The sequence below is a fragment of the Enhydra lutris genome, unplaced genomic scaffold (assembly GCF_002288905.1).
Source record: "Enhydra lutris kenyoni isolate GAN:26980312 unplaced genomic scaffold, ASM228890v2 scaffoldscaffold93, whole genome shotgun sequence".
Classification (NCBI taxonomy): Eukaryota; Metazoa; Chordata; class Mammalia; order Carnivora; family Mustelidae; genus Enhydra; species Enhydra lutris.
Window position 1 is genome coordinate 4,204,554 of NW_019154177.1, and position 27,636 is coordinate 4,232,189.

General features: G+C 45.6%; 1 protein-coding gene across 1 annotated transcript in view; it reads left to right on the forward strand.

Moving 5' to 3' along the window:
• The window catches only part of LOC111138612 (glycosylphosphatidylinositol specific phospholipase D1), a 55,621-nt gene that overhangs the window by 14,540 nt on the left and 13,445 nt on the right, over nt 1–27,636 (forward strand). Inside the window, exons 3-13 of the mRNA XM_022490624.1 lie at nt 3,579–3,657; nt 5,498–5,595; nt 5,993–6,103; nt 7,122–7,170; nt 8,319–8,373; nt 19,618–19,725; nt 19,944–19,971; nt 20,071–20,210; nt 22,684–22,770; nt 24,799–24,919; nt 27,095–27,234. Coding sequence (XP_022346332.1) covers nt 3,579–3,657; nt 5,498–5,595; nt 5,993–6,103; nt 7,122–7,170; nt 8,319–8,373; nt 19,618–19,725; nt 19,944–19,971; nt 20,071–20,210; nt 22,684–22,770; nt 24,799–24,919; nt 27,095–27,234 — 1,016 coding nt within the window. The remainder of the gene's footprint in view (nt 1–3,578; nt 3,658–5,497; nt 5,596–5,992; nt 6,104–7,121; nt 7,171–8,318; nt 8,374–19,617; nt 19,726–19,943; nt 19,972–20,070; nt 20,211–22,683; nt 22,771–24,798; nt 24,920–27,094; nt 27,235–27,636) is intronic.

Here is a 27,636-nt window from a genome sequence, read left to right on the forward strand (position 1 = left end):
GCCACTGGTTGTAGCATCTCTTTCTAATTCTTGCCTGAAATAATTATTATGATGGTTGCCAAATTATTTATCTGATTCCATCAGTCTTTCTACATTTCTTGGCTTTCTACTGTTAAAGTAGAGCCATTCCTTCTTCCCCATTCATATATGCACATTAATGGATTTTTATTTAATCGTTTATGTTACCTTATCATTCATCTTGACACTGACATTGTCCCAGATTCTGCTTCAAGTTGGCTTTTGTGTCTGTTTATGTGCCTATTTTTTTAAAACCATGAGTTCACGCAAGAATATTTCCAGTTAGGGGCCTTCGCCACATGAATCGTTCTAGCCTTCTCTGTGCCCGCATCTGTGTCCCCTTTCTCCAACACTGAGAAGCCTAGCCATCATTCTCAATATATCCTTTGTGCTCAGTCTCCTCGTTTGTGACCAGTGTCCCCAACCACGTTTGGCAAAACCTTCAGTTCTGACACTGCTACCCGAGTTCTTCTGGCCCAGAAACCAAGGAAAAACAAAACGAAACAGAAAAGACCTCTACAACAGAGGAAGGCTTAATATTCTCTGTTGCTTGTGTATTTCATTGAAAAAATTTTTTTTAAACATTTATTAGCACAAGCAGGAGGAGGAGCAGAGGGAGAAGGAGAAGGAGACTTAACATTTTTTCATTTTTGCTCATTTGGTAGGTGGAAAATGGTGTTTTTGTTACAGGCTTTATTGGCATTTTAGTTAACGAGGTTAAATATACTTTCAGGTGTTTATCAACTATTTCTATTACGTCTTCTGTGAATCACTTACGTGTTTTGCTCATTTTTGCACATTTTGCTCATTTCTCTACATTCAGTGCATAAGGATGATTTCTTGAACTTACCCGCCCCATCGTGTGTCAAATGATTCAGTTATTTTTCTCTTCAGTTTGCTTCCAGTGCTCTTCACCGTGCAGAATGCTCCAATTTTTGTGTCGTTAAGTGCATCATTCTATTCTTTTATGGCTTCTGCCTGTATGCTTTCCTTAGAAAAATCATTCCCACTCGAGATTATGCCGTTATTCCTTTTAGTTTTGTCCTGCTTATTCTGTGGCTTCCTGTTCTGCCTTTAACTCTTTGATTCATGTTGTACATATTTTGGCATAAAGCCCGTGAGCGGTCTGGGAACCTCTTGTTGGTCATGTTAATTTCACGTCCGTGTCACATCGGCCACACTGGGTCCCACCAGGAACGGAACCCCCACCGCCCGGGGCTGTGCCGACACCACCGGCTGGGGACTCCATCTTCATTCATCCCACTGTACGTGGTGTGGGCTTGAGTCTGTTTTCTTGCTCTTTATTCTGTTTCCTTGATCTCTTTTGATTCCAATATCCTATTGCTCTTATTTCTGTAGCTTAGAAATACATTTTTCTATCTAAGGGAGCCATCCTTCCCCAGTACTTAATCCCCACCCCCAGCAGCTTCCTATTTTGCTGACACATTTACTTTTCAAAGTTTACTTCAGATTATTTTTCAGTGTTAAACAGTAGCATCTTCTTCACCTAGAAATGCAGATTCAACAAGTTTTAATCATATAAAGCAACCAACACCAAAGCAAGGTAAATAGTCAATAAAGTTAATTATTATTTTCAAGTGACCAAAGTGCAACTTGCAAGCTATCTTTAGAGAAAAAGGAGACTCCACTGGCTTATGTAATTGATGGCGCTCGGAGCAGAGCTGCACGCAGAGGTGGGTGGTGGTCTCTCTCCACGTGGGGGACACAGGCCTTCAGCGTTCAGCCTGAAAACCCACAAGGGAAAGCTCTCGATCAGACGTGCATCTCTGAGCCACAGACTGTGGTGGCCGTGGGGATTCTTCAGTCCTTATGAATAAATTACAAAGTTTAAGGTGGGGCACCTGTGGCCTTGGTTGGGCGTTTGGCTTCAGCTCAGGTCAGGATCTCAAGATCCTAGGATGGAGCCCTATCATTGGCTCCCTGCTCAGCGGGGGAGCCCCTTCCCTTCCTTGCCCTCTACCCCATCCACCTGCTCATGCTCTCTGGCTCTCTCGCTTTCTCGCACTCTTTTTCTCAAATAAATAAAATCTTAAAGCTTAGGGGGCACCTGGCTGGCTCAGTTGGAAGAATGTGCAGCTCTTAATCTCAGGTTGTGAGTTTGAGCCCCAGGTTGGGGGGAGAGGATAGAGATTAGTTAAATAAATACTTAAAAAAAAAAAAGTTGAGGCTGCACATTTTTACTTTGGCAATCCGAGTTTATCTGCAGATCCTGGAAACCCCTCGGCTAGTTGATGGTGAGCGCCCCCCAGAACTGGAGAACTGCGTGTTCATGGTCTCTGAGCTCTGGAAGAGCACGCTCGGAGCGGAGCGTCCAGGAAGGGCTCCCAGAGCCTCGCGCAGAGCTGGCCTACAGGGTTCCCCGGTGGCAGCCACGGCCCCCTGTCACCTGTGAGCTGAGGAAGGAGAAGGGGAGAGGGGCTGCGTGTGGAGTCTGGGAACTGTGGCCACAGCTGGGCCGCCTGAAGTGGGTTAGAATGGAATGAGTGAGCCAGTCAACCAAGGAGAACATTGAAATATAATAACTTTTTTTTTTCTTTTTAAGATTTTATATATTTGAGAGAGAGAGAGAGAGAGAGACAGGGCTGGGGGTGAGCGGGAGGGACAAGTAGGGGGAACAGCAGAGGGAGAGGGAGAGGGAGAAGCAGACTCCCCGCTGAGCAGGGAGCCCCACGTGGGACTCGATTCCAGGACCCTGGGATCATGACCTGTGCCAAAGGCAGAGGCTTAACTGACTGAGTCACCCAGGTGCCCTGAAGTATAATGTTATTTTACCATAATTTTAAAAGGTAAAGGAGTTTTTAAACCCCCCTAGAAGCCCTCAAGATATCATCTGACTGTAAAGTACAGGTAACTATAAACTTATATGTAAATAGATCAGTTTATGTGTATATAGTTGACCCTTGAACCAACACTGGGATTAGGGGTGCTGATCCCCAGGCAGTCAGAAACACAAATGTAACTTCTAACTCCCTCCAGACTTAACTACTAATGGCCTACTGTGGACCGGAAGCCTTACTGATCAGTTTACACTTACTTTGGAGGTTATATGAATTATATCCTATATCCTTCTAGTAAAGCAGCTAAAGAAAATGCATGAAAGAAAATACATTTCTAGTACTCCACTATATTTAGCAAAAAAATCTGCATCTGCCTAGACTCATGTGGTTCAAATCTGTGTTCTGGGGTCAGCGGTGTAACTGTGTGTGTGTGTGTGTGTTTTATAGGCCTATGTCTGTATTTCTCTCATTGCACTGACTTTTCACTGGATCGCTGAAAATCTCACCACAAACCAGTCAGTGAACTAGCCTTGCGGAAATCCTGCTCTGCTAGTGGCCAGAGAAAGGAGCTGAAATCAAATGAGTGACTTTTGGTCCTTCTTGGTCAGCCTGTGTTTGCTCGGACAGAACCTGAGCTTCTCTGTTGTAGGGTGTCATCTTGGATCATACCCGAGTTTTGACTACGTGCGTACTTACTCCTTCCTTCTGTCCCTCCCCAGGCTGCTGCCTCTTGCCCCTAATCTCTGTTTTCCTCTTACCCAGCTGTTACTTGAGCACCAGGATGCGTACCAGGCTGGAGCCGTGTTCCCTGATGCCTTCTACCCCAGCATCTGCGAGAGAGGTAAGCTCGAGTCTCACAGACCCAGTGATGCGGCTTCCACTTGGTTAACAGGAGCAGCTAGGACAGAACTCCAACAGCGTGTTTCTGTTGTCCTTGGTCACTGACTTGGTTCACATAACTGCATTTTTCATTTAACCAGATCTTACCTACTTAAGTGTAGAAATTCTGAAAATTTTCACGATCCTGTGTGTCCTTAATTTACTACTTTGTGGCAGAAGAGAAAAGATTTTGAAAGCGGTGGAAGGGTCTGGGTTCTCGTTCCTGCTGTGCTATTAGCCTTGTGACCTTCAGAAAGTGTTTCCACGCCTGGGACATAATCATAATAATGTTTCCCTTGCCTCTACCGGACTTTGTTGGTGTTAATGTATATTATCGAGTGGTGTGCAGATCTAAGGCAGTGGTATCAGTGACCTGGGCTTGGGGGTAGTATCAGGACCCCGTGGGGTGTGGAAGGTGCACTCTGACAGAGAATTGGGGGGTGTTTTGTAGGAGCTATGGGCCTGGTTAAGAAATCTGCAGGAACAGGGCAGGGAGGGAGCAGTTGCCGGAAGGCCCCTGTGAGGGGCCAGTCCTTCATTCAGGGACTGAAGCCAGCCCCCAGGACCCTAAGTCAGGGATCTGGGGGAACGAATACCCCCACCTCCCTTCCTTTTCTCTGATCTCGTCTCCGTTCTCCACATTGGCCGGACCCAACCCACCCAAAGCTGGGGGGCAAAGAGGCCAGTCGGGCTGGTCCCTTCAGGGGCACCGTGCAGGGCAGAGCAGGTTGGACAGAAGGTCTGGAGGGACAAATGAAAGACATCCAGTATATTGGTCGTCACGGAATCCATATTTGGAGTCTCAGGGTCATGGCCATTATCCCAGTGTTTTGTTTTTTAAGATTTTATTTATTTGTGTGTGAGAGAGAGAGAGAGAGAGAGCGCGCGCGCACAAGCAGGGGGAGAGGCAGAGCCAGAGGGAGAAGCAGGCTCCCTGGGCAGGCTTCCTTGGGTCTCCGTTCACTAGGATTACAGAGGGGAACAAAAACGTTGCTTAATCTGGCAATTTGGTGAAGGGGGAGGTTTATTCAAAGAGCTGCTGTTACCCTTAATTTGGGATTTTTACTGAATTCTGTAAAATAGGAATTGTAAGTTTTATCTCGAGGAAAACTTAGAGCGGATCAAATTTCTAGTTGTGGTGTCTTTGAAAATCATTTCAAGAAAAGCCAATGGTTTAAAACTGGTTAGAATGTTTTTACTTGAGGGGCACCTGGGTGGCTCAGTGGGTTAAGCCTCTGCCTTCGGCTCAGGTCATGATCTCAGGGTCCTGGGATCGAGCCCCGCATCGGGCTCTCTGCTCAGTGGGGAGCCTGCTTCCTCCTCTCTCTGCCTGCCTCTCTGCCTACTTGTGATCTCTCTCCCTGTCAAATAAATAAATAAAATCTTAGAAAAAAAAGGATGTTTTTACTTCAGTGACAGCAAAACTATTTCAACAGAAGGATCTAAACTCTGGTGTTCTGGTTTCCGTTGCCCCTCGTGACATTTGACAGCCCCCTCCCACCCCCCTGCACCCCACCTGCACTGCCCCCCACCAACTCCAGCACCCTCCACCCACTACCCTGCACAGCTGCTTCCTCCTTCCCTTTAGCACAGAAACGGAAAACCCTTCCAGCCCCGCAGCAGCCCCTGTGATTCCAGATGCTGTGAGCTAGTCCCAGCTTTCTCTCTCCCTCCCAGCTGGCCCTTCTCTTCTAGAGGCTTCCTCTGAACATCAACGGAAGAACACAGGAGGCTGGAAGGGAAGGAAGAGATATCTCCAGCTTTTCTGGACAGACTCCTGACACCTGCTCTTGTCTCACCAGGGAAGTTCCATGATGTGTCCGAGAGCACGCACTGGACCCCCTTTCTGAATGCCAGCATCCATTATATCCGAGAGAACTACCCGCTTCCCTGGGAGAAGGTAGGCATGGCCGGCCCTCCAGTGCCGAGAAGAAATTCCGCTCCAGACCCCCACCCCTGTCTGCACCCTGTCGCCCCCCAGGCTCCGGGAGAGCAGCTCACCCTTGCTGAGGGTGAGCCCAGGATGCGGTTGGTTAAGACCTGAGCAAACTACTCAGAGAAGTGCAGGAGGTCACCTGGCCGTTTCTGCCCCAAGAGTAATTCCTCTGAAAGCACTTCCAAGGCACCCCCGACACTTCTCCACGAGTCCTTGGTGGGTTTTGTCACTAGAAACTGCAGTGTACCAGCCTCTGTATTGCTGTGAAGGCTCAGGGATGGAAATCCTCTTTATTAAACACCGTAATAGGACTTTTACAAAATAACCCCAGCGCCCGTCCCTCTAATTTGCTCGTTGGCAGGACACGGAGAAACTGGTGGCTTTCCTGTTCGGCATCACCTCTCACATGGCGGCTGACGTGAGCTGGCACAGCCTGGGCATCGAGCAGGGATTCCTTCGCACCATGGGCGCCGTGAGTACGCGTCGGTGGCGGGTGACTCGAGGGGACTGTCCTGTCCTGCCCGGGACGAAGCCCGGGAGGGAGAACTCGAGGTCACTCAGGGCCATGTGGACGCAAGTGAGACTTCCTGCCCCAGCAGCCGTCCGTCTCCAGCTCCTCCTCCCCATTCCCCTTCTTCCCTGGGCTCCCTGCACGTTCGGCCCGCGGGCAGGACCCTGACGTGCACCGAAATCAGCAGTAAATGTGCTGTCCTGTGTCGTCGCACACAGCATTTGTGAAATTTCACGCTCCGGGCAAGTCGCGTGTCTTAATAAGGACACAAAGAGCCGCCACTCAGTTCTCCTTGGAGTTCTTCTCCACTCCACGTGTTTGTTCTTTTAAAATTTTCCTTCCTAACATGCAAAAATGTGTTCTTATTTGCGTGTGGTTGACACAGCGTCGCGTGAGCTCCAGGTGGGCGACGTGACGATCCGCCAGCTGTGTGCAGCTGTGTTCGCCCCCCCCCCCGTCACCGCCCAGCCCCCCACACTGCCAGACCCTGTCTTCCCTGGGCTGTGCCTTCATTCCTGTGACTTAGTCACTCCGTAAGCTCTTACTCCCTTGCACCCATTTCGCCCATCTCCCCACGCTGGCTTTTTTTTCCCCCCCGTTTTCTATATGAAAATGCCAGGGCCCCGAACTGAAATGGCGCCCTTGTTTCTGGAAGCCCCCCGGTCCCCAGTTGTTGTTGGTCCCATTCTGTGCAGAACTTACCCTTGGACTCACTGGAGACTGTGTCTACATCCCCAGCGGTGCAAGTGTTTGCAAGAGCTTTGTCTCCAGACGCTAATATGTGGCTCAGCTGCCACTGTAAATTTGTAACAAAAAAATAAAATTATCATTTTTAAAAAGATCAAGTCCATCTGTTATGGACCCTTTGCATTGACCAGGTTAGGCATTCACCTCCTTGCCCCTGGCATGGCTGCGGGGTGGGCTTTGGGCTACAGTCGGTGATACCCGTACACATGTCAGATGATTCTCTCTTTCTCAGGTTGACTTTCATGGCTCCTATTCCGAGGCGCATTCAGCGGGTGATTTCGGTACTGTCTACATTTGCCGGGTTTCTTTTGCAATGGTTCTGTCTCCCTTGTCCTAGAGTCACTACTGTACCTTAAATCTGTACTTTTCTCCCCCATGTCGAAAAACCTCTCTCCTTAACTGAGACCATCTCATGCTGCATTAGGACTGTCTATGTGGTTCTCTTGAGCAAAAGTGTCAGTTTCATACTCTATGGGGTGGGTATTCAGTCACTTTGGGAAATGGCTAATAACCAGGCAGGTGTCTAGACGACAAGAGAGAGATGCTTCCGGGAGTGGCTGCTGGCAGAGACGTGCGCAGATCATGGCGGACTCCCGCAGTACCTCTTTCTCTCCTGTGTGTGTCAACTTCAACTTATACTAAAAAACCAAGTATTTAAAGTAAAATACAGATTTTTTTTTTTTTAAAGATTTTATTTATTTATCAGAGAGAGAGAGGGAGAGAGAGCAAGCACAGGCAGATAGAATGGCAGGCAGAGGCAGAGGGAGAAGCAGGCTCCCTGATGAGCAAGGAGCCCGATGTGGGACTCGATCCCAGGACGCTGGGATCATGACCTGAGCCGAAGGCAGCTGCTTAACCAACTGAGCCACCCAGGCGTCCCAAAATACAGATTTTTAATCACAGCTCGCCAGTCCATATACTAACTAGCTTTCTATTTTAATATTTCATTTAGAGTACGGCATATCTCATTTGCCATAGAGATGTATTTCCCAAAAGTTGTATGTCTTTATAAAAAAAATCACAGTTCATCATTGGCATATGTCCTAATTTAGTAAAGCTTTACTCTTATATTAGCTTAAAATTCTTTACCTAAGGTTGCCCTCACTTTAACTTGGTACCTCTGTCTTTTTCCTCCCTCCCATGAATTATTGAAATAGCCAAAGTAGATGGTGAATGGGATTTTAAAAGAACTTTTATGGTTCATCTTTCCTTCAAGTGAAAAACTTTTGGTTATCTGGGTGTTTCTTAACTCACAAGTCTCACTGGCTAAGCTGTGAATGATCGCTTTTTCTCTGAGATCTGCTTGTACCTAAAACAGCAGAACATGCGGGCAAGGTAGCGAACTCATCACCTGACCGTGCAGATCTGCGGAAAGAAGCCGAGTGTCGTCGCTGACCCACCAAGTGTAAATATTTTTCTCGTGCTTTAGGAGGAGATGTGTTGAGCCAGTTCGAGTTCAATTTTAATTACCTCGCACGGCACTGGTAAGAACAACTACGCTTACACGTGTGTTCCCTAAATGGCGCTTAGAAGCTGGACCTTTTTTATCCCTGTAGAAAATGCGGCCTCCGATGCAATTAGGCATCAAAAATTTGTAAATTTTGAAAAGCAGAACTGCAGATGAGGACAGTTTAAGATGCTTTGAACTTGTGACCGACACCATATCCAATGCATATTTACAAAAAATAAGATCACGTGCATTCCTGTAGCTAACACTTGGCTCACAGCCAAGCCTTCTGGGTGTCTTCTAAGCGCCTCCCACCGAGAACGTTCTCTCCTGCTCTTCTAAACTGCTCCGGTGGGATTTCTGTTAATCGTTTTGTTGCTTCTCTTTAGAGATGAATACATATGGATGTGTCCATGTACAAAATAGGACGTGATTTTAATCTTCAGATAAATAGAATCGCGTTTCTGGTTCCGAGGTCCGGTCACCTGTGTCCGTCTGGCCGTGGTGGATTTTCCCTGCTGTGTGGCCGTCTGTTACCGGGATGGACCACACGGTGCTCCACTCCCGCGGGGACGGAGGTGTTAGTGCAGAGCGTGTGTGTTTGCTCTATGGGCGGTGTTGTGGTGAACATCTCGTACGTTTGTGCACCACAGTGGGGGTCTCTCATCCTCAGCACCGGACACGGAACTGGCAGGGAGTCCTGGGGCGGATGTGAGTTCAGCATCAGTGAGCCGAGGCTTTCAGAAAGGCCTTCCCAGCGGACCCTGTCCTCGGGCGTATGTGGTAGATCTACTTCCCCTGCGTTCTCCGGGACTTGGTCTTGTCCAACTTAAAATACAGTCTGTTTGGTGTGTACTGGTATCTTACTGATGTTTTCATTTGCATTTCCCAGTGATTAATGAGGCTGAAAGTTCCTTCATACTTTACGGATCATCTGTGTTTGATACTCCGTGAACATCTTGTTTAGCTTTTAGCCTAGTTTTCTGTTGGTTGGTTTGGCCTTTTTACTTACTGGTGAGTGGTCCTTGTATATTAGGGCTTCTAATCTTTGTTGGTTTATCATTTATTTGTTACAAATATCTTTTTATACTTTGGGACTTTTTTTTTTAACTTATGATGTATCTTAATAAACAGAACTTAATTTTAATGTAGTTGACTATATCTTTTCCTTTGTAATTTGTGCTTTCGATGTCTGATTTAAGAAATCCTTCCCTACTTTTTGGGGATGAGGTCATTCTCTTCCTCCTTGGCCTTCAAAAGCTTTTATGGTTTTATTTTTTTAAACTTTGTCTTTCATTTACCTGGAGTTAATTTTCTGTGTGTTCTGAGATAGAATCTGATTTTCTTTCTTTCTGTGGATGTAACTTAGATAGTCCACAAATCAGGACACTTATCCATAGTCTCCCCCCCCCTTTTTTTTTGTGGGCTTTCTATTCTGTTCTATTGATCTACTTGTCCATGAGCAATACTGATTTTTTTCTTTTTAAATTACAGTGGCTTTATAATACATCTTGACATCTAGTAGGGCTGGTCTCTCAGCCTATCCTTTTTCTTCAGACATACCTTGCCAATTCTTTTGCCTTGGCTCTTTCAAATAAAGTGAGAAGAGCAAGCTGCCATGTTCTAAGAAAGATCTTGTTGGGGTTTTGATTAGAGTTGTATTGAATCTAGAGATCCATTGGAAGAGCATTAACAACTTTGAAATATTGAGTCTTCTCAATATGCTATATATTTTATTTAAGCCCCCTTTAGTGACTTTAACTAAACTTGTCTAAGTTTTTCCCTTCAAGGTCTTACATGTTTTGTTCAATTTTGTTGCAGAGACTTTTTATTTGCTACCATAAATGGTAACTTTCGGTACCAGTTTTATTTTCTAGTTGATTGTTGCTGTGTAGAATGCAAGTGACTTTCTCATTTTGATTTTTGCTTCTAGCCACATTTCTAAATTCCCTCATTCATTCTAATGTTCCCAGAGATGTTTTTTAATTTACTGTATACTCACAGTGCATCATCTACAAATTGCGACCATTTTGCTTTTCCTTTCTCAGTCTTTAGCCTGTGTGATTCAGCAGAAAGAAGAAAGTTATAAAGTTTTCAGTACAATAGAAGTGGCGATACTGAGCATACTTACCTTGTTTGTGACCTTAAAGAGAATGCTTTCAAAATTTCATCAGACACAATGTTTGCCCTGGGTTTTTGTGAATATCCTTAATCAGCTTAAGGCAGTTTCCCTCTATTTCAGTTTGCTAGTAGTAATTATGAAATAACTTCACACATGTTGAACTCTTACTCTGCATCTGTTGAAATAGTTCCCTCTTTTTTAATCTGATAATATAACAATTGTACTAATCTATTTGCCAATATTTAATCAAGTTGAATTCCTGGCACAAAACCAACTTAGCAATAGTATATTTCCTTTTTAATATTTGTTGCATCTGTTACTGCCTGGGATTTTGTATTTTTATTTATGGGTGAGTTCATGCTATCATTTTCCTTTCTTCTCTTCTTGTTTGGTTTTGGTATCAAGGTTATGCTAGTTTCATGATATCAGGAGGAAAGTTCTTTTCTTTTCTGTTCTCTGGAAGTCTCTGTAAGATCAACACTTTGATTGCTTCAATGTTTGGTAGAATTTGTAAAGCTCTCTAGGCGTGGTGTTCTCTCTCTACAGGGACTTCTTAAAAACTTCAGTCATGGTTATAGGACTACACAGTTTTTCAATTTCTTCTTAAGGTGTTCTGTTTTTCTAGGGTTTTTCCATTTCATCTAAATGTTTAAAGATTGTGACTTGAAGTTCTTAATATTTTACCGTCTATTTTCCTTATTTGTACTTGTGTTCCCTTGTTATCTTGATCCTGACGTTTCTTGCATTTTTCAATTAGTCTCATCTAATATATTTCAGTTTCATTATCGTAAAGAATGGGTTTGGGTTTATTGATCCTCTCTATTATGTGTTCATTTTCTCTTTCATTACTTTTTACTCATATATTTATTTTCTTTAGGTTCTTATGAAATTTGTGGAGTCTTTTTTTTTTTTAAGTTTTTAAATTTAATTCCAGTGTAGTTAACATGCAGTGTCACATTAGTTTTGGGTGTACAATACGGTGATTCAGCAATTCTCTACGTTACTCAGTGCTCATCAAAAGTGTGTTCTTAATGCCCTCCACCTGTTTCACCCATCTCCACCCATCTCCCCTCAGTTTGTCGTATAGTGAAGAGTCTCTTTCTTGGTTTGCCTCTCTCTCTCTCTCTCTCTCCCCCCCCTCATTTGTTCATTTTTTTTCTTAAGTTCCACATATGAGTGAGATCATATGGCTTTTGTCTCTATTTCACTTAGCATTATACTAACTCCATCCATGTTACAAATAGCAAGATTTCATTTTTTATGGCCAAGTAATATACCATTGTCTGCATATACCACTTTTTCCATTCATCAGTCAATGGACATTGGGCTGCTTCCATAACTTGGCAATTGTAAATAATGTTGCTATAAACACGGGGTGCATGTATCCCTTTGAATTAGTGTTTTTGTGTTTTGGAGGTAAATACCCAGCAGCACAATTGCTTGGTCATAAGGCAGTTCTAGTTTTAACCTTTGAGACACCTGCATCCTGTTTCCCACAGTAGCTGCACCAGTTTGCATTCCCACCAGCAGTGCACGAGGGTTCCTTTTTCTCTACATCCTCCCCAGTACTTGTTGTTTGTGGGTGTTCTGTTTTTTCCTCATTCTAAGAGGTGTGAGGTGATCGCTCACTGTAGTGTTGATGTGCATCTCCCTGATGATGAGTGATGCTGAGCATCTTTTCATGTGTCTGTTGGCCATTTGTATGTCTTCTCTGGAGACATGTCCATGTTCTCTGCCCATTTTTAATTGGATTATTTGGGAGTTTTTTTTGTACTGACTTACATTAATTCTTTATATATTTTGGATACTAGCCCTTTATCATATATGTCATTTGCAAGTATCTTCTCCCATCCCACATAATATTTTTTAGCTTTTCTGATTGTTTCCTTCATTGTGCAGAGCTTTTTATTTTGATGAAGCCCTAATAGTTTGTTTTTGCTTCTATGTCCCTTGTCTCAAGAAACATACCTAGGAAAATGTTGCTATGGCTGACGTCAGAGAAATTACTGCCTTTACTCCCTTCTAGGATTTTTATAGTTTATCACATGTAGGTTTTTAATCCATTTTGGAATTTATTTTTGTGTGTGGTGTAGGAAAGTGGTCCAGTTTCATTTTTTTGCATGTAGCTGTCTGAACATCCCAGCACTATTTGTTGAAGGAGACTGCCTTTTTCCCATTGGACATTCTTTCCTACTTTGTGGAGATTAATGAACATATAATTGTGGGTTCATTTCTGGGTTTTCCATTTTTTTTTAAAGATTTTTATTTATTTATTTGAGAGAGACACAGAGCATGAGCAAGGAGAAGGTCAGAGGGAGAAGCAGACTCCCCATGGAGCTGGGAGCCCGATGTGGGACTCCATCCCGGGACTCCGGGATCATGACCTGAGCCAAAGGCAGTCGTCCAACCAACTGAGCCACCCAGGCGTCCCTGGGTTTTCTATTCTGTTGCATTGATTAATGTGCCTGTTTTGTGCCAAGATCATACTGTTTTGAACTTGAAATCTGGAATTGTGATGCCTCCAGCTTTGCTTTCCTTTTTCAAGATTGCTTTGGCTATTTGGGGTCTTTTGTTCTAGCTCTTGAAAGCTGCCATTGGTATTTTGATAGGGATTACCTTTTTTTTTTTTTTTATTAAGTAGGCTCCATGCCCAGTGTGGAACCCAACAAGGGGTTTGAACTCATTACCCTGAGATCAAGACCTGAGCTGAGATCAAGAGTTGGTCACTTAAAGACCTGAGCAGCCCAGGCGTCCTGATTAGGATTGCATTAAATGTGAAGATGGCCTTGAGTAGTATCTACCTGTCAACAATATTCTTCCAATCCATGAACCTGGAGTGTCTTTTTTTTTTTAAAGATTTTTAAAAAGATTTTATTTGTCAGAGAGAGAGAGCACAAGCAGGCAGAGGCAAAGTGAGAAGCAGGTGCCCTGTTGGACAAGGAGCTGAAGGCAGAGTCTTAACCTACTGAGCCACCCAAGCCTCCCTGGAATGTCTGTTCATTTCTTTGTATCATCTTCAGTTTTTTTTTTTTTTAATCAGTGTTTTATAGTTTTCAGAGTACAGGTTTTTCACCTCTTTATTTCTAGATATTTTATTGGTTTTGGTGCAATTCTAAATGAGATTGTTAATTTCTCTTTCTGCTACTTCATTATTCATATATGAAAATTCAACAGAATTTTATACATTGACATTTGTGTCCTATGATCTTAGTGAATCCATTTACCAACTCTTGACAGTTTTTTGTGGAGTCTTTAGGTTTTTCATATAAAGTATTGTGTCATCTCCAAATAGTAAAAATGTTATTTCTTCCTTATCAATTTGGGTGCCTTTTATTTCCTTTTTTTTTTTTTTTAAGATTTTATTTATTTATTTGTCAGAGCACAAGCAGGGGGAGTGTCAGGCAGGTGGGGAAGCAGAATCCCTGTGATGTAAGGAGCCAGATCGGGGACTCAATCCAGGACCCTGGTATCATGATCTGAGCCCATGGTGAATGGCTAACTGACTGAGCCACCAAGGTGCCAGGCCTTTTGTTTCTTTTTGTTGTCCGATTGCTGTAGCTAGGACTTCAAGTACTATGTTAAATAACAGTGGTGAAAGTGGACATACTTGTCTTATTCCTGAACTTGAAAGAATCTCAGTTTCTTACCATCGAGTATGATGTTCACTGTGGATTTTTCATACAAGGTCTTTGTTATGTTGAGGCACGTTCTCTCTAAACCTACTTTGTAGAGGTTTTTTGTTTTTGTTTTTATTTATTTATTTTTTTAAAAGATTTTATTTATTTATTGGACAGAGAGAGATCACAAGTAGGCAGAGAGGCAGGCAGAGAGAGAGAGGAGGAAGCAGGCTCCCCACCAAGGAAAGAGCCCGACGCGGGGCTTGATCCCAGGATTCCGGGATCATGACCTGAGCCGAAGGCAGAGGCTTTAACCCTCTGAGCCACCCAGGCGCCCCTTGTTTTTGTTTTTAAATCATGACTGGATGTTGTACTTTGTCAAATGCTTTTCCTGCATCTGTTCAAATGATCTTCTTTTTTTTTTTTTAAGATTTTATTTATTTATTTGACAGAGATCACAAGTAGGCAGAGAGGCAGGCAGAGAGAGAGGAGGAAGCAGGCTCCCCGCTGAGCAGAGAGCCCGATGTGGGGCTCAATCCCAGGACCCTGGGATCATGACCTGAGCCGAAGGCAGAGGCTTTAACCCACTGAGCCACCCAGGCGCCTCTCAAATGATCTTCTTAATGGTGTAATTTGTGTTGATTGATTTGTGAATATTGAACTACCCTTTCAATCCAGCAATATGGTGAATTTTTAAAAAATGTATTATTGGATTTGGTTTGCTGGTATCTTTTCGAGGAATTTTGCATCCGTGTTCATGACACATACTGGCTTATAGTTCTCTTTTTTTGTGGTGTCTTTATCTGGTTTTGATATCAGGGTAACGCTGGCCTCATAGAATGAATTTGGAAGTTTTCCTTCCTCTTATGTTTTTTTTGGAATAGTTTGAGAATAGGTGTTAACTCCTTAAATATTTGGTAGAATTTGCCTGTGTAGCAATCTGGTCCTGGAATTTTGTTTGTTGGAAGTTTTTTTTTTTTTTTTTTTTTTTTTTTTTTTTTTTATTTGACAGACAGAGATTACAAGTAGGCAGAGAGGCAGGCAGAGGGAGAGAGAGGAGAAAGCAGGCTCCCTGCTGAGCAGAGAGCCGGATGCGGGGCTCGATCCCAGGTCTCTGGGATCATGACCCGAGCCGAAGGCAGAGGCTTTAACCCACTGAGCCACCCAGGCGCCCCAAGTTTTTTTTTTATTACTGATTCAATTTCATTGCTGGTAATCAGTCTGTTCAAATTTTCTACTTCTTCTTCTTTCAGTTTTGGTAGTTTGTATGTTCTTAGGAATTTTTCCATTTCTTCTAGGTAGTCCAACTTGTTGGCATATAGCTTTTCATAATATTCTGTTACAGTTTTTTGTCTTTTTTGTGGTATCATTTATTTCTCTTCTTTTGGGGGGGTTTTGTTTATTTAAAATCTCTCTCTCTCTCTCTCTCTCTTTCTTCTGATGAGTCTGGCTAAATGTTTATCAATTTTAATTGTCTCAAAAAACCAGCTCATGGATTCATTGATCTGTTCTCTTGGTGTTTAGTTTCTACATCCTTTATGTCTGCTCTACTCTTTATCATTTCCTTCCTTCTACTGGTTTGGGTTTGGTTTGTTCTTTTTCTGGCTCCTTTAGGCATAAGGTTGGGTTGTTTACTTGAGATTTTTCTTGGTCCTTGAGGTAGGGCCTGTATTGCTGTAAACTCTCCTCTTTTAGAACCCCTATTGTTGAATCCCAAAGGTTTTGGATGGTTAGACTGTTTGCATTTTCATTTGTTTCAGTGTAAACTGTAATTTCTGATTTCCCAGTTGACCCACTCATTCTTCAATAGCTTGTTTAACTAACTTTGTGTATTCGAGTTCTTTCCAGTTTTTTGTAATTTCTAGTTTCCTAGCACTTGTGGTCAGAGAAGATGCATGGTATGACTTTGGTCTTTTTGAATTTGTCGAGGCTTGTTGTTTGGTAGGGAAGTAGTGATCTGTTCTGGAGTGTTCCATGTGCACTGGAAAAGAATGTGCATTCTGCCGTTTCAGGATAGAATGTTCTGATTACATCGGTTAGATCCATCTGATCCAAGGTGTCCGTCAAAGCCCTTGTTGATGTTCTGTTCGGGTGATCTGTCCGTTGATGTGAGTGGGTGTTCAAGTCCCCTGCTGTTATTGTGTTAGTATCAGCCACTTCCTTTCTGCTTGTTACTAACTACTTACATGCTCGGTTGCTCCTGTAGTGGGAACATAAATATTTACAGTTATACCTTCTTGTTGGATGGGGACCTTTTTGATTACATAGTGCCCTTACTTGTCTCTTGTTATAGTGTTTTATTTTTTATTTTTTAGTGTTTGTCTTAAAGTCTATTTGTCCAATATAAGTATTGCTACCCTAGCTTTGTTTTGACATACGTTTCCATGATAAATGTGTCTCTATCCCCTCACTCTCAGTCTGCGGGTGTCTTTCATTTTATGTTGAGTCTCTTGTAAGCAGCCTACAGGTGAATCTTGTTTTGTTTTGTTTTGTTTTTAATCTATCTTGTCACCCTATGTCTTTTGATTGGAGCATTTCGTCCATTTACATTCAAGGTAATTATTGACAGGAGTATATTTAGTGCCATCCTGTTACTTATCTTGTGCTTTCTTTAGTTTCTTTCTGATCCTTCTCTTACTCTCTTTCATGATTAGTTGGCTTTCTGTAGTGATAGACTTGGATTCCTTTCTCTTTATTTTTTGCATATCTATTAGTGGTTTTTGATTTATGGCTATATATAACATCTTTTGCTTACCTCAGTCTGTATTAAGCTGATGGTTGTTTAATTTAAACCCATTCTTTACTCCTTGTCATTTTAGAGATACGGTGTCATAATTTACATCCTTTTGTTTTGTGAATCCCTCTCTCGCACACGCACACAAGCAGGGAAGTGGCAAGCAGAGAGAGAAGCAGGCTCCCCCCTGAGCTGGGAGCGCGATGATGTGGGAGCTCCATCCCAGGATCTTGGGATCATGACCTGAGCTGAAGGTAGATGCTTAACCGACTGAGCCACCCAGGTGTCCTGTCATGCTGTCTCTTTAAGGGCAGAGACTCAGCTTCTTGTCACTACCTGGACTCTCCCTGAGCTAAGCCCACTGATTTTTTTTTTTTTTCCAGGCTTTAAGTCCCACTGGCTAGAACTCAGAACATTTGGCCCCTCTTCTTTTCAAAGCTAAATGCTGTGGGGATGTAGCTCCCACTTTCAGGATCCGCAGTGTGATAATCTGCTTCTCCCACCCACCCCAAAGCTATGGCTCCCTCTCTGTGGTCGCCAGACCTGTGGGGTTTAGCACCCGACCGTGTCTCAGACTTTTCCACTCGCCTTGATCTGGCCTCTTCTCTACATTTACTTGTGGAGTTTCCTCTGCCGCGCACGCGCGCGTGTGTGTGTGCGTGCGTGTGTGTGCGTGCACGCGTGTGTGTGTATGCATGTGTATGTGTTTTAATTATTTATTTTAGTAATGTTTATCCTCAATGTAGGGCTTGAACCCACAAGCCTGAGATCAAGAGGCCCTCGCTCTTCTGACTGAGCTAGCCAGGTGCCATTCTTCTGTTGGCTTTTGAGTTTTCTGGGTTGTTTGCACTGATGTGTTGTCGAGTTTTATCTGTGAGCCGAGCTCCATCTCGGTTCCTCCTACTCTGCCGTCTTTGCCAGCGGTCTCCCGTTGAGTCCTGATCTAAGGTCTAGCATATAATCAACTCTTGTAAATATCCCATCTCTGCTTGAAGAGAATGTTCTCCAGTTTTTGACCTAATGTTATATATATCCTTATTAATGTAAGCTTATTAATTTACTGTTAAAATTATAAATAAAATGGCCCTTTTGTATTAGGTTGATGTAATAATTAGAGAAAAATTTGTTAAAAAATTTCCCCCATCGATGGTGAATTTTTTTTTCCATTTCTCCTTGAGGTTCTTTCAACTTGCTATGTCTATGTTTTGAAGATATGTTGTTAGATACATTCAAGTGTAAAAATCTTACATCTTTCTGGTGAGTTGGCCCTTTTCCTCTTGGCATAGTGACCCTCCTCATCTCTGATGAATGAATTGCCTTCAGGTGTCCTTCAGCAGCTCTTATGGGAGTTTAGCTCATCTCCTGGTCATGTCCCATGCTGCTCGAAGTGCTCATGGCTGGACATAGACTCGCATCTCTTCAGCGAGGATTTCTCTGGACTTCTGTAGGCTGCGTCGAGGCACATGAACCTAGGACCACGTTGCATTACATTCAGCTCTTGAAGTTTTCCTGATTACAGAAACAGCATGAATGCAGGAAAGGACATTTGCAGGACTGGTAGTAGTTACCAGTGGTCAGGGGAGATCTGTTTTTCCCCTACTCGATTGATTTTCAGGATGAAGCCCGGTTTCTTTGCTGTCCTTTTTAGTAGGCTGGGTTTGTTTCTTGCGGATACTCATGCAGAGGCTGTAGCTTTTAGTGCAAGTGGCTCTTCTGAAACGGGCTGCTGTGGCTGGTTCCTACGCTTCAGCCCGCGTCTCTGGTGTGTGCGCAGCCATCGGAAAATCTCCAAGGGCTCGGGGCACAGCTGGCTTCCACACTTGCTTATTACCTCTTCAAGCTTCCAGATTCAATTTGTTTTGGGCCTTTGGAAAATTTGCACTTTCTTGCTAGTGGGGTGATTCATCTAAAAAAATATTTTGTTATTTTGTCTGGCCTGAAGCTGTTTTTGCTGAGAGGACGCTCTGGGGCACTTATAAATTAAAAAGTGGGCATCACCATAGATTCTTTCTTATAAATACACTAAAATCAGGTTTTGTTTGGTTGTGATTTCTGTGTGATACAGTCTAAGGCTTCAGAAATGAAGCCGGAAGCTGGTTCAGCATTAGTCTCACGTAGGGTCTCTTCTTCCAGCTGAAGTAACAGCAGTTGTCAGCTAGAGGCCTGACTTAGGTGCTTTTTACCATATGCTGTGTGCTCGGAAACTGGGATGGGGGTGAGGAGCCATTTTTGGTGTTTTAAAATAATAACTTTGGGGTACTTGGGTGGCTCAGTCAGTGAAGCATCTGACTCTTGATTTCAGCTCAGGTCCTGATCTCAGGGTCGTGAGATCGAGCCCCGTGTTGGCTTCCGCATTGGGCACATAGCCTGCTTGAGGTTCTCTCTCCCTTTCTCCCTCTGCCCCTCCCCTCCCTGCTCTCTCTCTCAAAAATTAATAATAACTTTTGAGAATAGTTCAGTCCTCCAAGGAATAAAATATATTGTTCCTTGAACTGTGAATTCACAAGACGAAACATTCATTTTCTATTTCAGAGCTAGTTTCCGATCTTTGAGTGCACCTTCGACTGTCGGATTGGGGTGTCCGTTGTTGGTTCGCGTCCTGCGCTGTAGTTCACACTGATGTCTGCTGGGAATGTGGCAGTACCAGCCGCATTCTTGTGGCTTGTGGGTAGCATTAAATACAGAGTCCATGGAGGGCCCCTTGCATAGTGCCTGGCATGGAACAATCATGCAGTAAATGGTCAATGCTTTTGCCGCCGATATTCCCTTTAATTTCAGAATCTTATTTTATTCCAATGCTTTTCTCAGGTACGTGCCTGTTGAAGATCTGCTGGAAATTTACAAGCAACTCTATGGCCGAGAAGTCATCACCAGAAGTGCAATTATTGACTGTTCATACCTTCAGTTCTTGGAAATGTAGGTGTGACCCAGAGGAAAATTTGTAGCTGAGCTTAGTGTGACTTCCTTAGTGCGCGTTTCGACGTTTTAGTTTCCCGAGTTGGATTTCTGGATTTCTGCTTTCTCCGAAGGCAGTCGCGTGAGAGCAGACACCTGTGGATGGGGCCTGTTGTTGACTTGCTTCCCTTCTTTGTCCAAACCTCACTCAACAGGCACAATTTTTGTTCATGTTGCAGGTACGGAGAGATATTAGCTATTTCCAAGGTAAAGAAAGGCTTCATTCTTCAGAACCTTCATTTAAAGGATTATAAAGATACCAGAAAAAACACTTACTGATAAGTTTTCTTTTTTTGTGTGCCATAGCTTTATCCGACGTACTCCAGAAAGTCTCCATTTTTGGTGGAACAATTCCAAGAGTATTTCCTGGGGGGACTGGATGACATGGCGTTTTGGTCCACTAATATCTACCGTCTGACGAGCTTCATGCTGGAGAACGGGACCAGGTGAGACACTGGCCCACTTCTCCCGCCGGCCACTCCTGCCCCGTCCCTCCCTCTCCTGGTGCTGCTCTCAGGTTTCCACCTGATCAGATGAAAAGGTCTCACGACGTCCCAGCCTCTCCTAAGTATGCAACCTGCCCCGGCACTGAGTGGGCTTGGGAGGCGGGTCTGGAGAGGGAGCCGTGGAGGCAGCACCCTGTGCAGGAAAGGGCAGGGTGTGAAGCCCGAGCAGCAGCCGTGGAGTGGGAGAGGTTGTCGGGCTGCGTCTGCACCAGGCGGCTCTTCCAGGTCGAGGGGCACAGGGCTGGGGCTCTAAATCGGAGGGACGTAGATCCGAGTGGCTTCAGGATATTGTGTGTGGGATGATGTTCTTCAGCCTTGAAAACATCCGCCAGTACACAGAGGCTGTTAACCATAACTGCATGCCGGGATCTGAAACAAAATCGCCTTGCATGATCAAGTCGGTATTAGGCCGTGAGTGTTAAACCTGTTTTAAACCGTTGGTAAACAGGAAAGAGTCCCATATAAATACTATTTTTTTAGCAGTGAAATAAGCCTCCTGTGACATCCCCAGGCTCTCCTCCTGTGGCCAGGATTTTTTTTTTTTTTTTTTAAGATTTTATTTATTTATTTGACAGAGAGAAATCACAAGTAGGCAGAGAGGCAGGCAGAGAGAGAGGAGGAAGCAGGCACCCTGCTGAGCAGAAAGCCCGATGTGGGGCTTGAACCCAGGACCTGGGATCATTGACCTGAGCCGAAGGCAGCGGCTTAACCCACTGAGCCACCCAGGCGCCCCTGTGGCCAGGATTTTAAGCGCACACGACACTACGGGAGGAGTCTCAGAATTTGCAGGACCTGCCTCTCACTGCTGAGTTATTCTGAGCAAGTAGCTGAACCTCCCTAAGCTTTGAGTTCTCCTCTGTGAAATGGGGACAGTAACAGTCGTCTGTCACGGGGTTGTCGGGAGGAGCACGCGAGGTCACTCAGGTAAACGGGTCAGCGTGTAGGTGGCACTTGAAGTGTGTTGATGCGGGTGTTGTTATTACGGAAGGAAGTGAAATCTGCATTGGTCACGTGAGCGTGAGGGGCTCGTACTCGCTGTCTCCAGCCCGTAGGTCACGATCCTCGAGTGGAGAACAGCACTAGTGTTCGTTTCGGTTAGGCCGTCCAAATAGCTACAGGCAGCTAGACGTTACTCTTTAATTGGGGAACTGTTTTTGTCTCTCGATGTCTGTTCTAACTTGTCAAGGCGGAAAATTCCATGAATTGGCTGCATCTTTACACAGAGGAAGATTCGTCAGCATTTGTGGAACTGAATGGGAACTTTGGAGAAAGCTCCAAAGAAAGAGGACACAGATTCATGAGGGAAAGAAATAGTGTACATAGTTTCATGTTATAAGCATTTGTTACCTGATAATTATCTTCCAAAGCAATGTGTTGCTTGAAACTCCTATTGTGTCTTCCTAAAGAAACAGTGAAAGAATAGTGGTCACATTCCCAGCCGGAGCTCTACATAACTCAGAGATAATTCACAGGGGCGCCTGGGTGGCTCAGTCAGTGAAGCCTCTGCCTTCGGCTCAGGCCATGATCTCAGGGTCCTGGGATCGAGCCCCATGTTGGGCTCCCTGCTCAGTGGGGAGCCTGCTTCCCCCTCTACCTGCAGCTCCCCCTGCTTGTGCTCTCCTGCTCTCTCTCCCTATCAGATAAATAAGTAAAATCTTAACAAGAACAACAACAAAGATTACCCGTAACTGTAGTGCTCTTATTTATTGCAAGGCTGCCGTCTGGATCCTGGTGGTGGAGTCTGAGGAATTCCCATCCTAATCCTGGTGGGAATTTGAGGAAGAAACTTTTCCTAAGCTTGAAGCTGGCCCCAAGAAAGATTTTGACAGAAGTTTGCCTTCAGCCTCTCCTGACCTCATTTTCTGAACTCCTTGCCCCCATGGGGTGGGCTCCACGCTGCCCAGCCTCCCTCCGCGATCACTGTCCACTCTTCTAGTGGAGTCCGCCCTCCCTTAGTGCTTTTTCCAGAGGCGAGGAAAGTTCACCTTATGTACTCTCGGTGGCCTTGTCCATTCACAAATCTTTGTTTTTAAAGGAATGAGTTTGAGAGACTAAGACCTATTTGAGCAGAAATGGGCATGATCGGGCAGAGAGGGGCGCAGTTAGGAATCCGTTTCTGTCCGTCTTGAACTTCCGGGCGGTTCACGTCAGCCTGGGGCTGCTGGGCAGGGGCGGGGGGCAGCTGTGAGTCCGGCTGACCCAAGCGTGGGGCCGCCTGTGTACCATCCTGCTACCTGCAGTCATGGGCCATCATCAGTTAGGACCCGAGCTCCTCACCTGCCGCGTCTGGCTCTGCAGTGAGCCCCGGACCCTTCACAGCCAGAGACAGTGTGACGTGCGCCGTGATTCTCAGTAAGACTGATGCTTGCCAGGGAGGTAAGAAAATGCCTGATTCCTTTGCCTCTCTCCCCAGCCACTGCAGCCTGCCCGAGAACCCTCTGTTCATCACATGCGTCCGGGCAGGTGGGCCGTGCGGCGGCCAACCAGCCAGCAGCCAGGGGTAAGTGGATTCCAGAACCTTCCTAGAGAAAGGACATCTCGGGGCACCTGGGGAATCAGTCGGTTAAGCATCTGCCCTCTGCTCAGGTTATGATCTCAGGGTCCTGGGATCCAGCCCTGCGTCGGGCTCCCTGCTCAGGGAATAAATAAAATCTTTAAAAAAAGAAAAAGAAAGAACATGTGCAGATTCCCAGAATCACGACCTTGCTGGTGTGCAGGAATGGAGGTAAAGAGCGCAGCGGTAAGGTGCTCGCTTACCAACAAAAATGGCATTTAATAGTATTAATAGTATTATTACATTATTATTATTACTATTATTATTATTATTATTATAGTATTATTACTCATTATTGTTATGATGCGTAACTTTTACCCAGATTCCACCCTGAGAGAGTCCCGGTCGATGCGATGGGATGAGGAGGGGGTTTTCAGGCCGTTGCTGAGGCACAGGGCCAGAAGCCTGACTTGTATCCTGAGAGGTGGGATTCCTGCGGGGGTCGTGTGCCAGCTGCAGGCGCCTAAAAGCTGGATTCAGACAATAAATACCGATACAGCAGCGTTTCCTGCGCCGTCTCTGCCAGGAGCCGATGTGGGCACCGAGGGCTCGTCGAGAGCAGGACAGAGCGTGTTCCTGCCGTGCTGGGGCTGCGTCCCGGTGGGTGCGTGGGCGCCGAGCAGAGCTCCTGATGCTCTCAGGTGTTAGGAGGGAAAGGGACGTGCAGTGGCGCGTCCTAAGGGGAGCTCTCGGTGAACGAGCAGTGTTTTGGCCGAGATACTTCAGGGTGAGCGAGGGTTAGACGCTCTTGCAGTCCTAGTGGTGAAGGGTCCTAAGGTCAGAGCATCGAGCTTCAGGAGAACAGAAGACAGGCAGGTTCCCTTAAGCCCCTTCCTTTCCCTATCTTCCTTTCTTTTTTTTTTTTTTTAATTTTTTTTAAGACTTTATTTATTTATTTAACAGAGATCACAGTAGGCAGAGAGGCAGGCAGAGAGAGAGAGAGAGGAGGAAGCAGGCTCCCTGCTGAGCAGAGAGCCCAATGCGGGGCTCGATCCCAGAATCCTGAGATCATGACCTGAGCCGAAGGCAGAGGCTTAACCCACTGAGCCACCCAGGAGCCCCATCCCTTTCTTCCTTTCTTCCTTTCTTTTCCCTTCCCTCTTTCCCTCCTTCCCTCCCTCCTTCCTTCCCTCTTTCCCTCCCTCCTTCCTTCCTTCCCTCCCTCCCTCCTTCCTCTGACTGACTTGAGTGTGTTTACATGGGGCTCTCAGTCCCCTGACTGTCAGGGTCCCTCCGCTGGCTGCTTGACACACATCCCCTTCGCTCACTCCCGCTGTGGGGGCTTCGCTTCAGTCACTGGGGAAGCCTGTCGGGCTCCTCCAGGCACCTGGTTTGTAGTCTCATTAGAATGCACAAATTTGAAAATATACTTTTAATGTAGGATTCATTCTAGCACGTCGGAAGTCCGTACCCGCACACCAGTATCCCAAAGAGCTACATGCTATTTTGTGACCACGTGTGTGAAATACTGAAATGCCTTTGTTTTTGTTTTGTTTTCTTTGTTTTGTGTGTAGTAATCTAGAAGAAATCACACTTTAAAAGAAGATTTTATTTATTTATTTGGCAGATCACAAGCAGTCAGAGAGACAGGCAGAGAGAGAGGGGGAAGCAGGCTCCCCGCTGAACAGAGAGCCCGATGCGGGGCTCCATCCCAGGACCCTGAGATCATGACCTGAGCCGAAGGCAGAGGCTTAACCACTGAGCCACCCAGGTGCCCCGAAATCACACTTTTTAATGCAATAGGACTTTGGGGCTCTGGGAAGTATTTTTGGTAAGGATAGGCTTTTACACCTTGGAAACATTGGACTAAAACTCCATGCAATGTCCCATGAAGGTGTTTCTCTTTGAGCTCCCAGAAACTTGAATGTTACGGTCTCTGAGCTGTGATCGACCTGACGTAACCTTCAATGCCATTACTGGGGGGCCCGCCGTTCTTCAGTCTGACCCATTTTGTTTGTTCTCACTTTTCAGCAGTTCACGAGTACAGAAAAATGATTTCCATAGGAATTTGACTGTTTCCCTAAGTAAAGATGTCAGGAAAAACATCAACCACACCAAAAGAGGTGTGTTCTTTAGCGTGGATTCGTGGACCTCGGTAAGAATCTTCTGTGTCCAGGGAGTGGGGGGACAGGGACATGCTGCCCCCGGGATCTCGTCCTGTAGACTCACTGGCTCTTCTCATTCACTGGGAGTCGCCTGTGCCAGAGTCAGGCCACAAACGTCTTTGGCTGCCAAACCTGGGTTTTTTCCAGAGATGTTCTGAGATGTGGGTCTGGACCTACGCGGCCTTGGGCGAGGCCGGTGGAGCCCGAGGTGGCCCCGGGGCACCTGGGCCAGTCCTGCTTTGTCCTTAGGCCAGCTGTGTCAGCAGCATGGTAGGCGGACTGCGCAGAGCCCCCACGGGGATGCTGCGGGTGAAATCCGGCCGCGCGATCACCGATTAAGAGTCAGACACTCGACTGGGGGTTTCAGATGAAAGGGAAATGGACTCTGACCTTTAGCAAATCTGTCTAATTGGGGTGATACATACACAAATGATCATATGTGAATAGAATGCAAGTAACACATGGGTGGGGAGTCCTTTGCCTGTAAGATAAAGCTTAACAGCTTTGTGGTCAATCAGAGAAGGCTTCACGGCAGAGGTGGCATTTGCATTAGGCCCTGAACAGTAGGTAGTATTTCATCAGTGAGCGTTTATCTCTTGGGGAAGTTTGGGGATATTTGGAGATGCGAGTAGACTTGGTTGCCTGGAAAACAAGACTGGGATCCGAGGCAGCAGGTGGGAGAGGTCTGGGAAGGGAAGCAGGCGTAGGACTGTGAAGGCTCTTAACGTCTGGAGAAGGGTCATAGGACACCGTCTCCCTGGGGCCTCTGGGAGTTGGTCCGGCCGAGCAGGCTGCTGTGTGGGTGTGCCAGCAGTCATCGCCCTGAGAAGGGCCCCACACTTGGGCTAATGCTCTTGCTCTTGCTGCCGTAAATTCCTTAATAACTTGGCAGTGCCTGGGAGGCTCAGTCAGTTGAGCGTCAGACTCTGGGTTTGGACTCAGGTCATTGTCTTCGCATCGTGGGATCGAGCCCCGCATGGGGTTCTGCGCTCAGGGTGGGGTCTGCCTCCGACCCTTCCTCCCTCCCACCCCTCCCTGCTCACACTGTCTCTCTCTCAAATAAATGAATGAAATCTTTAGAAAAAATTCTTAGTAACTTCCGAGCCTGGGGCTCCGTGTTTTCATTTTGCATGGGCTCTGCGCGTTCTGTAGCCCGTCGTGACCTGGGGCCCTACCACGGCACGTACTGTGTTGTCCTGTAGTTCCTTGGATCTGTGTCCTCCGTGAAAGGGGGAGTCCTGCAGGGGAGGGCCAGGCCTGTCCTAGCACCTGGCACATAGTAGGAGCTGCATAAATGCTTCCTGGATGAGCGAGCTGGGCGCAGGGGGTATGAGGGTGGGGGCAGCACTAGTTCTATGAGACTGACTCAGGACCTTCGCACTAGTTCTAGATTAAATTAACGTTTAAGCCATTTTGATTCATTACATTGATCTGATTATGTTCTGCGGGTTCCTGTAGACTCTCTTGACTTTGGTCCAGGTAAAGGCCCAGCTTGTTCTCCGTTACCATGCTGGCACGGCTGTGAGGGTCATAACCACCCACCCTCCCAGCACAGGGGGTCATGATTTCCCTCCCTAACTGCTCATCCCAAGGGATTGATCTCTTTTTTTTTTTAAATATTTAATTTATTTATTTGTTAGAGCACATGAGAGCAAGCAAGCACAAGCAGCGGGAGAGGCAGGCAGAGGAGAAGCAGACTCCCCGCCGAGCAAGGAGCCCGATGCGGGGCTCGATCCCAGGACCCTGAGATGACTTGAGCCAAAGGCAGAGGCTTAATCCAATGAGCCACTCAGGCATCCGAGATCTTACTTTGTGATAGGAATCGAGGCTTTATTTTTTTTATTTTTTTTTTTAAAGATTTTATTTATTTGTCAGAGAGAGAGAGTACACACAAGCAGGCAGAGAGGCAGGCAGAGAGAGAGGAGGAAGCAGGCTCCCTGCCGAGCAAGGAGCCCGATGCGGGACTCGATCCCAGGACCCCAGGATCATGACCTGAGCCGAAGGCAGCGGCTTAACCCACTGAGCCACCCAGGCGTCCCGAGGCTTTATTTTTTAGTTCTGGTCCAAATGGGTTTCCTTTAGAAAGTCTAATACTTTTGATGGGAAATATTAGTTTTGTTGACGATGCCACGTGTCTTTTATCTATAATGTTTTTGTGTTTCCAGGATTCCCTTACTTTTATGTACCAGGCTTTGGAAAGGAACATTCGGACAATGTTCACGGGCAGCTCCCAGCAGTCCTACAAGCATGTGTCCAGCCCCTTGGCATCTTACTTCCTGTCTTTTCCCTACACAAGACTCGGCTGGTAGGTGTGACTTTCTCCCACTCCTGAAAGCTGGTGTCGGTACGAAGTTCAGTCATTTGACAGATGGTTTCGGTGGCACCTGTTGGTGCCTTAAATCCCAGTCAGCTCCTCAACAAAAACATAACATAGCGGCCAAGTTACTTTAAGATGAAACTGCCTCCTTAAAGTGGGTCAGGATGGGTTTAAGTGCAGGGAGCTTTCTCTTTACTGAAAATTACCATGATGCGGTGTCATGGAATGATCGCAAAGCTTCGATGTTCTAAAGACGTGATGTTACAGACTCTGGGGAATGGCATGACACCAGAAGCGGATAAGCCGCTAGTACGGTGATCAGGGTAGCTTCGCTTCATGTGAGAAAAGCCTAGCACCCCACCCCCCCAATAATTGTAGAAGTGGAACGTT